The sequence below is a fragment of the Epinephelus fuscoguttatus genome, linkage group LG1 (genome assembly GCF_011397635.1).
Source record: "Epinephelus fuscoguttatus linkage group LG1, E.fuscoguttatus.final_Chr_v1".
Classification (NCBI taxonomy): Eukaryota; Metazoa; Chordata; class Actinopteri; order Perciformes; family Serranidae; genus Epinephelus; species Epinephelus fuscoguttatus.
In genome coordinates this window covers 35,799,683-35,815,309 of record NC_064752.1, presented here as the reverse complement: position 1 = coordinate 35,815,309, position 15,627 = coordinate 35,799,683, and the positions used below count along the sequence as shown (strand labels likewise).

Genomic DNA, 15,627 nt, shown 5'->3' with positions numbered 1-15,627 from the left:
ATGCACCAATTTGCATCGTTCCTGCATCAATTTCAGGTGGAAATGTATTCAGTTTCGTCAAAATGAAACTCCTCTGCTACCTTTCTGTTTTCCTTGTGGGGAAAAAATGGACATGTTAAAATTTAGGGCAACATGTCCCAATACATGCCAATGCAAATCTGTCATGAGCAACACTTTGAGTAGCCGCATTCTGTGTGTCTTTCAGCAGTGTTTATATTATCTTTCATAGGCCCACATGTTTAATGGTAATTTAAATTTAATTAATTGCCTAAAATCTATCGTTTTCAGTCAATTTGAGATTCAAAAGGGGTTTAGGGGGACTTTATTTTGAAATATGCAAGCGGAAGTCGAAGTTTCATTGCGGGCATGACGCTGACACTTAGCGTTAGCTAGAAAAATAATGGCCTTACCGAGGTAAATTGTTAGTATGTCGTCTGTATTAAACTCAACATTTAAGAAGTCAGTAGAGCGGACTATGTAAACTCTTAGCTCGACATATTTGTCCGCTACAGTGTAGCTTTGTAACATTACTTCACCGGGCATTTCGGTAGCTAACTGACGCTAACGCAGGGCGAGGACAGTGGTAACAGTTGAGCCATGACGCTGAGGAGAACCAGCCGCTATCCTCCCCGGACATGTCCACTTTTACTCGCCATCTTTCTGCTGATTTTGAGTGAGCAGTTGACGAGAGTGGCATCTGAATATGACCCCTACAAAATCCTGGGTGTAGGCAGGAGTGCGAGTCAAGCAGAAATCAAAAGGGCATACAAGACTCTGGCTAAAGAATGGTGAGTGACAGATACACAGAGTCCCCTGAGTCCCCTGGCAGCAGGCCGGTACATTGTGACTGTAGCCGGGCAGCCCTGTTCAGTTATAAGGGTCCATCTGATATGTAAACTGGAGCTTGTTGACTTTAATCGTCACATGCTACTGTTACAGCATTTAATCCTGTGTGACCCTGTAGTGATCCATGGTGTCCTGTATTGGCTTTAGGCACCCTGACAAGAACAAGGACCCTAAAGCTGAGGACATGTTCATCAAGGTTTCCAAGTCATACGAGGTGGGTGAAAATGCATCAAAACATCATACACTCTGTTTCATACAACCCCCAGCTGATATTCACTATGTTTTCTATGTGTCTCACTCTGTTTCACTTTCTATATCATTGTTTCTGTGCAGGCATAGCAGCACTGTCCTCTCACTTGTGCCTTTCATTTTTTCTTGCACACAGATTCTGTCTAACGAGGAGCGAAGGTCCAACTTTGACCGCTATGGACAGATGGATGAGAACCAGCCCTTTGGCCAGTCACAGCATCATGGTTTCCGCAGCTTCCACAACAGCTTTTACTTTGATGAATCTTTTTTCCATTTCCCCAGGTACAGGCTGTCAATTAGTTAGGAAATATTTAGAATCAGAAAACACCAGGTTAAACATGTCCTATGAACTCATGCTTGTGAAGACTACATGAGTACTGTCAGCAGTTCTTTGAGGATACAGTAAATACCCTTTTCAAAATCAAAGCACCAGCATGCATTACACCAAATCCTTTTTGATGAGGGGAAAAGGTTGCTTTTCTTTCATCTGACAAAATGTTTCTTCTCCAAGTTCCAACAACTATGTTCCTAAGTATTTATTTTCCAGCATGCTGCAGTGTACAGTTCACAGCGAGTGGAGTAGGTTGGGCTCCTCCTTTTGGTTACTGATAACAACAAAAAGGCAAAACTACCATCATACTAGATCCATGTTTTTTAGTTGGAAGCAATTGTTGCCCCAGTCCTAGATTTCACTTTGCAAACTTGTACAGTAAAGTTCTGCAGTTTGAAAATATAAAGTTATTTTATACAGCGTAAAATGGACAACAAATTGATTATAGTCCAATCATTTGCTGGCTATAGCTTCTCAAATGCGAGGGTGTGCTTGCTTTTTTCATTTCATACCAGTGTGAATGAAATACATGTTGGATTTTTTTGCCTGTTAGTCAAACAAAATAAGCAATTTAAAGAGTGAAAATTTAAGTAATTTAAAATGAAATAATTAGGAATGCACACTATTGAATTTTTTTGCTGATATCCAATATACCGATACATAACAGTTTATTTGGCCGATAACTGATACCAGTATTGATATACACCCACTTTTCCCCCCTTCTATCATCAAGTCGTTTCTGTAGTGGAATTAACATCATATTATGCATGCATACTGTTATCATGATGGCCCACCAGCAGATGGAGACATGAAATACAATGCTTTTGAATGTACGTAATGTTTATTCATTGTCCAAAATAAGACAAAGCACGTTGGTCAATTCCAATAGTCCATTTTAAAGCCAATATAGGCCAAAACTGATGACATGTCTATACTATTGTGTGTCCCTAGAAATAATTGTTAGATGCAGACTTGATGCGTTCAGATGTCAGCCTAATATTTTAATCTTGAGACTGAAAGGAGAGGAGAAGGTTGCACTCTTTTTTTAGATTAACAAACTAAAGGGACCTATTAGTGGAATTTTACTTTTTTTTTTTTTTTTTTTTTTTTTTTTTAACTCAGTGCACAGAGAATTAGAATGATTCAACAAATTGGAGTTATAGACAGTTTACTCTGGGGTCATGTCCTGACAGCACCCTCCAGGCTCTGTCTATAAAAAGGCTCACTGTCTTGCTTCCAATTCTCCTCCAGGTCCAGGGACTTTGCCGACAGTAAGTACCTGCTTCATCACGCGCAGTTTAACAGCGATGTCCTCCCAGACAGCCACAAGAGGCCGTACCTAATCAAAGTGACCTCTGAGTGGTGCTTTGCATGCATCCACATCGAGCCTGTGTGGAAGGAGACGGTGCAGGAGCTGGAACCACTGGGTAAGTCTGCTGTCACTAGACTCCCATCAGTCCGCCCCCACGCACTGTCTAGGATCAGGGTTGGTTTTCCTTAAAGCATCATAACATGAGGTTGATGTTTGCTCAGTTGCAGGCCATTAGGACCAGTGTAATTCCAAAAGAGCCAGTCATTTCATTCATTATTCAGCAGGGTTTATTTGTTCCTCTTGCTTTCCTGGAACAAAGAGTGAAGTCAAGAGAGGAATTCAACCCAATGTCACAATTGTCTGGCACTGGAGATGAATTTAAAGTTGTTGAGTTAATTCTGCTAATTGGAAGTACAGTTCACAGTGCCCTGAAGACCTAGTCTCATTCTTATTCTGTAATAACTAAGTGGCCTGCCCTGGAAAAATATCCTGCATATTTATGCACCCAGTGCTCTTTATACCGAAGTCACAAGTCATAACCAGTGGAATATTTATTCAGTATCTATGAAAATTGATGTGTCAAGATTTTTAAAAGCTGCAGCCTAAAGTTAGTGTAGCACGCAAAGCTATTTTTAGTTTTGTTTGTTATAAACCCTATTGAAAAAATACTCTTGTTGATTTGCTCTAGTTTCAAAGCAGCATTAATTACCCTTTTTGACCACACCGGGGCAGAACACCATGACATGCATAACACCTCCTAATGACAAAGTCAGCTCAGAAACTACAACACTTACATTTGATTGCAGAGGTGTACCTAATAAAGGTGCTGCTGAGCGTATAATTGATTCTTTAGCTGCAACTACAGTGTTAGCTAATTGCTAACTTTGTCGACAATTTGGTGCTGGCAGGTAGCTTACAGTGTGTATCTGTCGAGCTTCAGCACTTTTTTTGCAGAGAACAGCTGCCTTCTGTGGCTGGAAATGAGATCGACTAGAGCAGTGAGAGTGAACCGAAACAGTAAAGTTGCAGATTCTAAAAGCTAAATGCTAAAAAGTTAGATAGAGTTGATGGGGACTGAGGAGTTGGGTGATTTTTTTTATTTGTTGTCATCATAAGCAACACCTTTCACATTACTGAGTCATAACACTCCCACACTGCATCCCTTATCGATACCAGATGTAAATCCTTCTAACAGAAATCCAGTTTAGAGTGAAATCAAAATAAGAAAAGCATTTTCAAAGCAAAGTTTCAAAGCATTTCTCTCTGGTTATGTGAAAGCCAGCATTGGCTTGTTTTCTCTGCCGCTGTGGTATACAGCTCTATGGATACACAGGAGTCTGTGAGACACTAAAAACAGATGTATGCATCTTTTATGAACCATATCCATTAGGCAGTCCCTCACTAATTTCAAAGACTGGAGTAAAAAACCCACAGCTTGGAGTCACTCTTCCTCGAGACTTTGAGTGTCTCTGTTTGGTGAAAGAGAGAATTCACTTTTCACATGTTTGTTGTGTTCATTATTTTACTGCTCAGCTTTCCTACTTAACATCTACGGTGATTTTTGCAGGAATATTGGTGCATCTTAGACCCATTGAATGTAGAATAACTAAAAGTGTAAAATCAGTTAGTCTAAATCTAGTACGTATTTTCCCTTCATTGTGGGAACACTTGTGTTTTGCTCTACTGTATCAGGTACAATAGCAGTCTATTTTTAATGTTACACCAGGTGTTGGCATTGGCATTGTGGACCTGGGTTATGAGCGGCGCCTGGCCAGCCAGCTGGGAGCTCACCGCGCTCCCTCCATCATTGGGCTGGTGAACGGCAGGGTGACCTTCTTCCATCAGGCTGTGGTACGGGAGCACCTGCGACAGTTCATTGAAGACCTGCTGCCCCAGAAACTGGTGGAAAAGGTAAACACTACGGCTGCATGTGTGTGTCAGTGAAGAATTGTATTTATTTTACAGTTATTACTCATCAAGTGTCGTTTTACAAATGGTAAAGTGGTGCGCTGTGATTTAATTTAGCAAGAATACATGTTTGACCTAGCTGCCATTGTTTCTCCAGATCACAGATAACAACTACCTGGCTTTCCTGGATAGCTGGCGTGCAGAAAACAAGCCCAGTGTTCTCTTGTTTGACCAAGTCCCTGTCATTCCCTTCCTCTATAAAGTAAGCAGTGCATACACACACACACACAGGCACAGAGGTGTTGCACTAATTAGACTAAATGTTACAGTGGAAAACAGAGAGAACTGTTCAGTGTGGCTCTTCAGGCTGGTTAATATTCTGAGCTTTGGTGCTGTTTCCACTGATACAAACGAGAGCAGATTGATTAGACCCCGACAGCAACTGCAGAGGCATCTGTGGGAACAGCTGTTTCTCATTTACTAATGCATCAATATTTCCTCCTTTGTTACACAGACTTTACCCGATTAACCTATCACAGTCAGATGCACAGACAATATTGTTTTAATAGCTCAGTGTCAATAAATGTGTTTAATAGAAACAGAGAGAGAATAATTCAGGGCCACTTATGGGAACACAGTTTTAATATCAGAGTTAAAACTACACAGTTATGAGTATATATAGAAGCAGCTCTCAGTCTGTTCTGACCTCTCCTCTTTTTTTACACCTTCTCTTATGTATTTTAATGTGTATATTTTCGAGGCTCTCATCTTCCCACTCCACTCTCCAGTTAACAGCATTTGCCTTCAGAGACTATGTGCGTTTTGGCTACGTGGACCAGGGGGACACGCACAACACTCGGCTACTGCGGCAGTTCAACATTAACACATACGCCCCCACCATGCTGCTGTTCAAGGAGGACACAGAAAAGCCAGTTGACATCATCCAGGTATAAAAATAAAGTGTGAAACAAGAATCCACATAATTGTTAATAATTAATTCTTAAATTAAGGAATTAGGTTACCAAATTTCACTTCTGATTTACTCAGACATTTTTTCCTTGCTGCCCTTCACATCTTCTGCACTCTCTCTCTTTCAGGCCAGAGGGATGAAGCGACAGATCATGGATGAGTTTGTCTCCAACAACAAGTTCCTGCAGGTGCCACGGCTGGTCAACCAGCAGCTTTTTGATGAGCTGTGCCCTGTCAAGCAGTTCCACCGACGGAGGAAGTAAGACATTTTATGAGCAGAGTGCTCAGCATCTGGTCCTTTACTGAATATCTCTTCTTAAATTGACCACTTGTGTTATAAGACTTGATCAAAGCAGGCGTCTCTGTACTGCTGAACTGATGTAGAAAGAAAAAGAATATAAGCTAAGCCCCAATTTGACTTTAACATCCCATGGCCTCTGTAAGAAGCTTAAATCCAAACAAAATAGTAGGACAGGCATCACAGTGGTTGTCACTGTGAAATGAAATATTGTGTGACTGTGATTGGTCCGCAGGTACTGTGTGCTGCTGATCACAGGGGAGGACCAAGCCTTTCTCCCAGGCAATAAGGCCTTCCTGGACTTTGCATCGGTTAACAAAAAAGACGTGCTGCGGTTTGCATACGTCTACCAGCGTCAGCAGCAGCCTCTCTGTCAGGCACTTCTTCACAATCAGGCTGCACTCTCACCTCAGGTCAGTGACAGAAATGCAGTGTACACACGCATCATTATTATTATTATTCTCCTACTGTACACAAACTCACTGACATGCTCCTAAAATCAAATGTATGACACACATGAACCCATCTGAAGAAAAAAAAGGGCATTGGTTGCGTTTGGAAAAAAGTGTGGGGGAAATCATTAAATCTATGCAAGGACAACACATTATGGTGTAAGATAAATGTATTTGTTGAACAGGTCATAAGATAAATCAAGTGCTCCAGTTTGATACATTTTTTGATGATTCGCTTATGTAATTTTTTTCCAAAAAAAACCTCAAACTAATGACTCAGTTGATAAAGTCTGAAACAATTCAGCTGTTGAGATACTTTAAATCATAAGTCATTATAAAATGCTTTATTTTGTGTTATTATCACTGTTATAGTGCATTATAAATATTTTAAATGTTTAGAACTGTAATTTTATGGTGCTACTAACAGATTATAAGTATGTTTATAATGCATTACAGACATAGGTGTCATTGAAAGTGTTCTAAAAAATAGTGAACAGTCATTGCAGTATAAATTAATATTGAAGACAATGTGCACTAGCTGGAAAAAATTATATTTAGACCATACAGAATTTGATATGTGTCAGATTACCGATATGTCATCCTGAGACTCTGCATAGCCTCAATTTACAGTACAAGTGTTTTTTAACACTGCTGACAGGTGGTGATTCTCGAGAGGCGGAGCCATGCTGGTAAGGTCTTATACCGCTCTGTGAGTGGCGGCTGGAACGGCAGTGAAGAAGATAAGTACCGTCTCCATGAACAGCTGGAGCTCCTTCAGAAAGACCCCACCTATCTGACTTCAGACGCAACCCTGCCAGAACTCAACAACGAGATGGCCCCCGTAAGACGCCGCAGACACACACGCTCACCTTAATTTGAGACCAGGGTGAAACATTTAACTGCATGTCATTGTTTTTCCTTTTCAACCTCCCCAGATTTTTATTATTCAGTGGATGAATGCCGCCTATGATTACATCCTGCAAATATATGATGACCTTCTCTACTCGAACTGGTAAGACGACACTCACACAGAGAGCCTGCAGCATTTATTGCAAACAAGGCAAAGACAGACAGGGTGGCGTACTTTTTGAAATTTATTGGAAGCTGAGTCATGCTTCGGCAACAAAATGTAGCCATAATTACCTGGTTCAGGCTCTGTATGTAGTGTGTTCCTTCATAGCTGTTATGCACCCCTTCAGAAATGTAGCCATATGTAGAGGTTACAGGGAGACTGTGAGGAGTGTTATTGGTTTATATGGGCTGCTGTGTGTTTTCTCCTACGTGTCTCAGTAATAAACATTTTCTGTCCTCAAGGCGAGAGATGATGCCCATCCTGTCATTGATCTTCTCAGCCCTCTTCATTCTGTTTGGCACCGTCATCATTCAGGCCTTCAGGTGAGTGCGCCATGATCCCTTTGCCGTCTGCAATGTTGTAATCATGTGTCGAAACATTTGACTTGAAATTACTTTGATTAAAAATGACATACTTAATGATAGTGACTGGATCTACAATAGAAATGTGTTATTTACTACATGATTATTCCTGGTTTTAGTAGTGGCTGGATTCAGAACTATTGGTGTCCACACTGATGATTTCCATTTTTCGCGGTGCATTTTCAGTGAGCCAGGTGAGAGCAAACCCCGCAAACCAAAGCCAAAGGAGCCGCCACAGCCTGAGGACGATGCATCAAGCAGAGCCAGTACTTCCAGGTAATGTAGTGAAATGAGGTGAACATAAGATGGATGCAGAATACATCAGGTCGATCTTCAGCAACCTACTTCATTTACAGCGTGAGCCACAACAGCAGCGAACAGGAAAATAAGGACACCAGAGAACAGTGTTTCCTAATTTTTCACACAGGCTGCCTGAGTGATGGTTTTTAAAACTTATTTTGCAGTTGAATGGCTGTTTATCCAACTGGCAGGACCGTGGGGGGTTCGCGGTTTGCTAACTTAAGCACGTCCTTGAGTTGTCAAAGCAGCCCCCATAGCGCCGCAAGAAATGTTCACATTAATAATGAAACATGACTCAGCAGTATAGTGTTAATAAATTTGTATTTTCTGTCATGTGGCCAAGTGTATACAGTTATCTGCAGCAGGCTAATTTACAGTGTGTTGCTGTGATGATCAAGTTTAAAGTTCTGTATCACATCTTTGCTTTACTTTTGCTCTAGCCAATAGAGCAATACATAATGTCATGGAGATGACTATTGGTGCTTTCACAAAATATTTACACAATGAGATTTTTGATAAATAATGATCAGTAATGTGGATCTCATGTCTAAGTGGGTAGAAGCAAAACATTTAACTGCCAGAGAAGTTTTGAAAATTGCATCACTTTACTTTAATGTAGCCTTTAAAACCAGGAAAAGACAACACCGACGATATTAAGATATCAAACATCTATAGTTTCCATGTTTCTTTTCCCTCCCTCTAACTTTTCCTCCCTTTATCTTTCTAATTGACCCATGCAGCCGCCCTCCAAAGAAGGACTTTGTGGAAGTGACGGAGCTGACAGACATCACTTACATCAGCAACCTGGTCAAGCTGAGGCCTGGTCACATCAACGTCGTACTGGTGCTCACTAACGCCTCCAAGAATGCCCTGCTCAGGAAATTTGCCAAGGAGGTTTTTTCTTTCTCTGGGTAAGTCTCAGCACTGCCAAACATTTAGTTTATTTGTACATATTATAAAGAAAGTGGCCTCATGAATACAGACTATCCGAACACCGTTTACTGGTTTCTGTTTGATACATTTTGAGAGTGGCTGAGCTTGTTAAAACCAAAGCTTGGTCCACTTAATAATCCTAAACTCCCCCATCACTACAGGACTCAGACACTCCACTTCTCCTTCCTCAACGCTGATAAGCACCGCCACTGGATGCCGTCACTCCTTCGCTCATCCTCTGGGAGCGAGAGCTATGTGGACGAGGATGAGGAGTCTCCAGACTACTCAGGCCATGTTCTGGCACTTAACGGCTACAAGAAATACTTTTGCCTCTTTAGACCCGTCTTCACAGGGGATGATCCCAATGACTCCTCATCTGAGACCTCATTCTCCTCTGACAGCAGGAGAAAGTCCCGGTCCAGGTCCAGATCTAGCTCCCACTCTCGATCCAGGTCCCACTCCAGGGAGGACGGGCCTGGAAGCAGGAGGGGCTCCAGTAGGGCCACCAGCATAGAAGTCCACCACAAGCTTGACAGGTTGGGACTGTGGATGGAGAGGCTGATGGAGGGCACCCTGCCCAGATTACAGGTCCCTGCGTGGCCCTCTCTCGGTGAAGCCACTAACTCCTCCGCAGAGAGCTGAGGTCACAAATGGTGAACGGTAGCGGATGTGCTTTTTGGTTTTGCCTCCTAATTAAGTTCTTAAGCAAGAAACCTGCAGGGCAGTGTTGCAGTTTTCGAGTCATTATTTAAATTCTCTTTTGCAGAGGTGGGTTGCCGCACTGAACTGTTGCAAACCTGTTTACAGAATGTCTTATTTTATCTGGAGTTGTGTGCTACCACAAACCTTTAAACTGCGCATATTGAGGCAAAGGTAAAGTCTGCGCTGCATGATGCTGCTTCATGCCTTCTGTGTAAAGACAAGACAGAAGAAGGGAGAGACTATATAGTAAAACAACAACAGTTGCGGTACAGACATACACAGTCAATCTTAACACACACAGCACAGGCGGAGATGAAGGCGGTGTACCGTCCCTTTTTATCACTCATTAACAGCCAATAAGCATTATGGTACAGACGTTAGCTGCAGCTAGCTATGTGTGTTATAGATTAACTCCAGTTTCTTTTTAACTCTCGTCTCTGTACATTCAATGGGTGACGTGAGGTCATACAGCTCAGAGAAAGCGCAGTTGTTTTGCTCTACCTAAGTATGAACCACCAAGAGCCTCTAACATTAGCTTTGACCTGGAACTGATCTTTACCACTGGCAGCCCTCTATCATGCCTCTGTCATGAGTTTTTACTTTTGGCCATATGTGGAAAAAGGTTATTACAAAAAAAGGCTTGAAAACTGAGCCTGATGCACTGACTTTGTAGATAAATTATTATTATTATTATTGTTATTATTTAACTTTTAGGACCTTTCAGGTGAACGTAATGTTTGACCTTTGTTTGCTGTTATAGATATGACACAGCCTTTTTGATTCCAGGCATTAAGACATAGACAATTTCACAGCATTTTAGGCAGCAATAATAAGCATAGTCACAAAACAACATTAACATTTCGCAATGTTTTTTAAATGATTAACGATCGAACAGGATCATCACCAGGATCACTATGTTTTCCTGTTCAGACAAAGTTGCCATGTCTTGCTGCTGTTTTCTTTAGGGGTTTAACATTAACTATGCTACCAGCCACGTTTGAACTCTGATAAAGTGAAATATCATTTTGGGTCATTGGCACCCAAAGTTTTTCCGTCTGCCTTTTTGTTTTTATATTTACTGTTTATCCAGGGCTGGTTTTGCTTATTTAAGTTTTGTCAACTGTCTGAATCAGGGGGAAAAGATAAATCCTACCACATTATACTTGCCCTTTTAAAGCCTGTGCCCTTAAACCACTGTAAATGTCAATGCATGGAATACGTAGACCTAAAAATCACTAATAAATGTTTAGTGAATTTGCACTGGCATCAAAAATGCTTCACCCTGTCTCTGTCCTCCTTTTACTTTGTAAACGAATAATTTGCTGCTGAACAAATAATATTTGCAGTACACTGTAACTCGTAATCATTATTTTCTTTCTTGTATGTCCATGTGTGTCTATATCCAACTGTGAGAAATGACATAAATTATTGAAAGAAACTCCTTTTGAAACAGTTTATTTATTAAAATATATGGATACAATACACCATTTTCCATCATGCTTCTTTAAACTAAAGATTTCTATCTACAACAGTACAGCATTCAGTGGTGGAATGTAACTGGGTACATTTACTCAAGAGCTGTACTTCAGTACAGATTCACGGTACTTGCACTTTGCTTGAGTATTTCCATTTTATGCAGCCTTATACTTCTACTCCACTACATGTCAGAGGGAAATATTGTACTTTTTACAGCACTACATTTGTCTGACAGCTTTTTAGATTACAGTTTGTCATACCTTTACTGTCCAGTGAAAAACATGTTTCTCCAAATCTCCAAGTTTTCCTTTATGTGTTGAGAAAATTCTAGTACTTCTTAAGCTAAATTAACGATTTAAAACCCTCTTGGTTGGGCAAACTTTACGTGGTTCTCACAGGACAGCAAAGCTACAAACATGATCTTACACAATATGATGCATTGCTTTCAATTAAACAACACTACACTCAACAGTATACAAAAGAGTCGAAATTTGCACCACCTTAAACATCTACGACAGTCATTTGCAACACACACACACACATTAATGCAGCAGTTATATTAATCTAAAATGTCATATGTTGTAGTGAAACACTAACAGGGAACATTTTACAATCAATACTGTTGATGCTTCAAGTACATTTTGCCATTTTGCTGATAATACTATACAGTACTTTTACTTGAGTAAGGTTTGAATACAGGACTTGTACTTGTAGTGGCGTATTTTCACAGTGTGGTTAGATTATAGAACTTAAACATAAGTAAATTATATGAAAACTTCTTCCACCACTGATTAATGGATCACTAATTAAAGCACAGTGAATTTTCCGGCTAATAGTTTGTCAATTACCCTCACGTTGTGTTTATTAATATTACAGATACACAGAGTAAATTTAAATATGACATTGTTTACAATCAGCAGATAAAAGAGCAAATATTTACCATAAATAGAATGACTGCTAAACATGAATACATTTTCAGCAGCATGTGCGTTTTACACAGTACATGTCAGGGTGGTTCACAGAAGCCACTCATTTGTGTTTTGTGTCAGAATCCAGGGTCAGTACTCAGGAGAGATTTCGAACACTTTCTTCATGGACAGCTCTTCGGGGCCGAAGGAGACGGGCAGCAGCTCGTCCACAGTCATCTTCAGGTACGAGCCGTCTGGCTTTGACAGGTACACATCCCAGTTTGAGCCAAACTGCGAGGGAAATGACATGAAAAGGAAATTATGCAAGTGGTCAAGTCCTCTTGTAAAGCTTCCCTTGTTAATGATTTTTCAGAGTGGTCCTGACAATGAACGGTTAGAAGGAGAGAGATTGCATGCATTGATATGAATAAAAGATTTGGGAAGGGTCCAGTCACTGGACATTTTCAGGGGCCCAACCTTTCCTGTGAGCGCGCCTGATCATACACTACAAATTTGAGCAACTGCACCAAATCAATAGACCAGCAGAGATCATACCTCTCTTATGAACTGCCTGCAGCCACCACACGGGGAGATGAACTGGTCATTCAGGTCACTGCAAGGAACATAACAGGAAGAATGTGGTTGAGAATCAAAACAGAGGAAATGTATTTATGTTGAACACAAAGACCTTAAGGCCTCTGTTTAATATTTTGAAGTGATAAAAGTATCTCACAGTGACGCTTTAATAATGAATCTAATCATACTACAGGTTCCTTGGCTCTCTTAAACTTTCCCCACTGTCTTCTAAAGAATATTTACTATAAATCTTCATAATTCTATTAGTGTTGTTCTGTTCTATACAGTGTTCTCTCAAGGGTAATATAGACACCATCACAAGCTATTAAATCAGGCTTCTGCTTATTTAGTTGCAGCCATGGGTAGATTACTGAACAGGTCTATCAGGCTCAAACTCCAGGGTCCCAGGAGCTCAGGAAGCCCATACAGCTAAAAGAAAATACATTGCATAAGATAAAACTATTTATGATTAATAAAGTCTTACTGTGTTTGCTATATGTGACACCATAGCTTGCTGTTTTGTAGGCTTTGTTTCTGTAAATATTACAGCTTAAATTGATCTCGTATTGGTTGAGAGTGGTGTATTTTGTTGATGTGCTGTTGACTTTAATTGAGTTTACCTGTGCTGTAAATTGTTGAAATACAGGCTAATTTATTTTTAATAAATTAAAAATAAGGCATGATAGACTTTGGTTGTGTGTAGTAAGCGAGGATGGATTGCTCAACAAGCTTACTGGGCATTGGCCCAGGGGCCCAGGCACCCAAAAGGTCATGGGGCCCTTAGCTTTCACCAGCAAATGTCAAATAAACTGATAACAAGGAAGACACACTGAAATCACAAAAAGAACACAACACAATGAAACTGCAAAAAGACACAAAACTCTTGATCCTACACTGCAAAAACTCAAAATCTTACCAAGAATATTTGTCTCATTTCTAGTCAAAATGTCTCATTTCTAGCCAAAATCTCATTACACTTAAAATAAGACTCATCACCTAAAAAGTTACTTGTTTTTAGGCAATTTTCACTTGTTTCAAGTAAATTTTCACTTGAAATAAGTAGAAAAATCTGTCAGTGGAGCAAGGTTTTTTTGCTTGTAATAAGAAAAAAAAAACTTGCTCCATTGACAGATTTTTCTACTTATTTCAAGTGAAAATTTACTTGAAACAAGTGAAAATTGCCTTAAAAACAAGTAACTTTTTAGGTGATGAGTCTTATTTTAAGTGTAATGAGATTTTTTTTTTTGACTAGAAATGAGACATTTTGACTAGAAATAAGACAAATATTCTTGGTAAGATTTTGAGTTTTTGCAGTGTATGTAGGAGAACTGGCAGGGCCCTTTGCATATCTGTACCCAGGGGACCATTGTGAGATAATGTGCCCAGTAGTAGTGGACAAAGTATGATGAGGTTTCATTATATCCGAAAAGAAACTGAGCAAAAGTGAAGTGAGTCATGGTTTGCTATTAGAGGAATGAGGAGTGACAGGAAGGACAGAGAACATTACGTACACATGGACATTACCTGGCAATTGCAATAGCCTTGAAGCTCCGGTAGCCTTCGGACACTGCCTTTGAGATAGCAGTCCTCTCAGCACATAGACCCAGGTTGTAACATGCATTCTCCACATTGCAACCTGCCGGGGACATCAGATATTTTAAGTGCTTTCGCTTCGCTGAAATAAAACTGACACATTAGAGAGAAGAAAAAAAAAAACACTGCAGTTACAAAAAGAGGCCTTTCTGCCATCAAAGGGGGGCTGTCTGTTTACTTCTCCTCTCCTGGTCAAATAGTTACTCAGGGGTCTTTGCACTCACCTCTGTTTGCCAGCTACTTGCCCCCCCACACACGTGTCTCACTAAGCTTTGTATAGTCCGGCACATGAACAGGAGGGTTCCGTCTATGTTGACAATGATTTGACATCCCTGTCTGTGTTTACAGCGCTGTTGATGCAATAACTAGAGGTTACATAAGCTCATGGGAAAGTTAAGATTTGTTGACGCTAAGAAATGTGATTCTTTTTAAACAATTCTAATAAAAAAAGACTTCTCCCCGAGAGGATTTAATGGTGAGCATGATAAAATTAAAACTTTCCTCTGTGAGTCCAGTCATTTCAACTGCCTGTTGTCAAGTAATCATTGACACAGTGCAGTGAAATGAAACTGCAATCAAGTAAATGATCAATTTCCTTGTTCTTTTAGAGAAAATTTTAACTACCTCCTTCTTCCCCATGTCAGAAGATGTTAAACGACAGCGAGAAGACCCAAGTTGCATAATGCTGTGGCTCTCATTTGTTCCCTGCTTGCAATAAGCTTTTGCAATGCTTCCTTTCAGATGTAGCCTGTGTGATTTATTTAATGGCAAATAAGTTGATAGATTAGATTTAGGGAAACACTTAAATGATAAGAATGCAGAATTCAGTGTTGTTTACTCAGCATTAATGTTAAACTCAACTAACCTTGCTTTTCTCATGCCAAATATTTACCCTAATCACACAACCCAAAGACAAAGTTTTACTTGTATCTTACCTGTAAACACACAGTTGTCGAGGGTCAAGAGAGCCGCTCCCACTCTGAATTTGCTGTAAGGACAGTAGGCTTGCTGTTTTGCCTTCTGAGACTGGAGGATCAGCCTCTTGACTGTTTCCTGGGACAAGTCTCTGGAGCCATGGTCCTTAATATGCATTACCCCCCTGCTGAAGTTGACTTGGTCCATGGTTGCTCTTGGGGTTTGTGAGGTTGTTTTTGAGTCAGTGAATGTCAGTCAGTCTATTGTGGCTCAGCTTTAAAAGGGAAGAGGACAGAGGGAAGGAGGAGAGGGAGCAGTCACAGCCAATCACAGGCTGGAATGCCAACATGCTGTCATGAGGCAGTGAGAGGGGGTTTTGTTTTTGTTGCCATTATTCAGTTTGTGTGGACGTGACATATATATAG

General features: G+C 40.4%; 2 protein-coding genes across 2 annotated transcripts; one reads left to right on the top strand and one right to left on the bottom strand.

Moving 5' to 3' along the window:
* Positions 1-353: 353 nt before the first annotated feature.
* Positions 354-11,009, top strand: LOC125886963 (dnaJ homolog subfamily C member 16-like). Its single transcript, XM_049573380.1, has 15 exons — positions 354-788; positions 994-1,060; positions 1,232-1,377; positions 2,678-2,853; positions 4,465-4,649; positions 4,804-4,908; positions 5,435-5,593; positions 5,744-5,874; positions 6,149-6,326; positions 7,024-7,206; positions 7,301-7,377; positions 7,680-7,760; positions 7,986-8,075; positions 8,840-9,010; positions 9,194-11,009. Exons 1-15 carry the CDS (start codon positions 598-600, stop codon positions 9,672-9,674), a joined length of 2,421 nt encoding a protein of 806 aa, XP_049429337.1. The 5' UTR covers positions 354-597; the 3' UTR covers positions 9,675-11,009.
* A 164-nt stretch (positions 11,010-11,173) lies between these two features.
* On the bottom strand, positions 11,174-15,468 carry cdab (cytidine deaminase b). The gene is made up of 4 exons (XM_049573407.1): positions 15,223-15,468; positions 14,219-14,330; positions 12,674-12,731; positions 11,174-12,409 (listed from the first exon to the last, which is right to left on the bottom strand). Exons 1-4 carry the CDS (start codon positions 15,407-15,409, stop codon positions 12,269-12,271), a joined length of 498 nt encoding a protein of 165 aa, XP_049429364.1. The 5' UTR covers positions 15,410-15,468; the 3' UTR covers positions 11,174-12,268.
* Between the last annotated feature and the right edge of the window lie 159 nt (positions 15,469-15,627).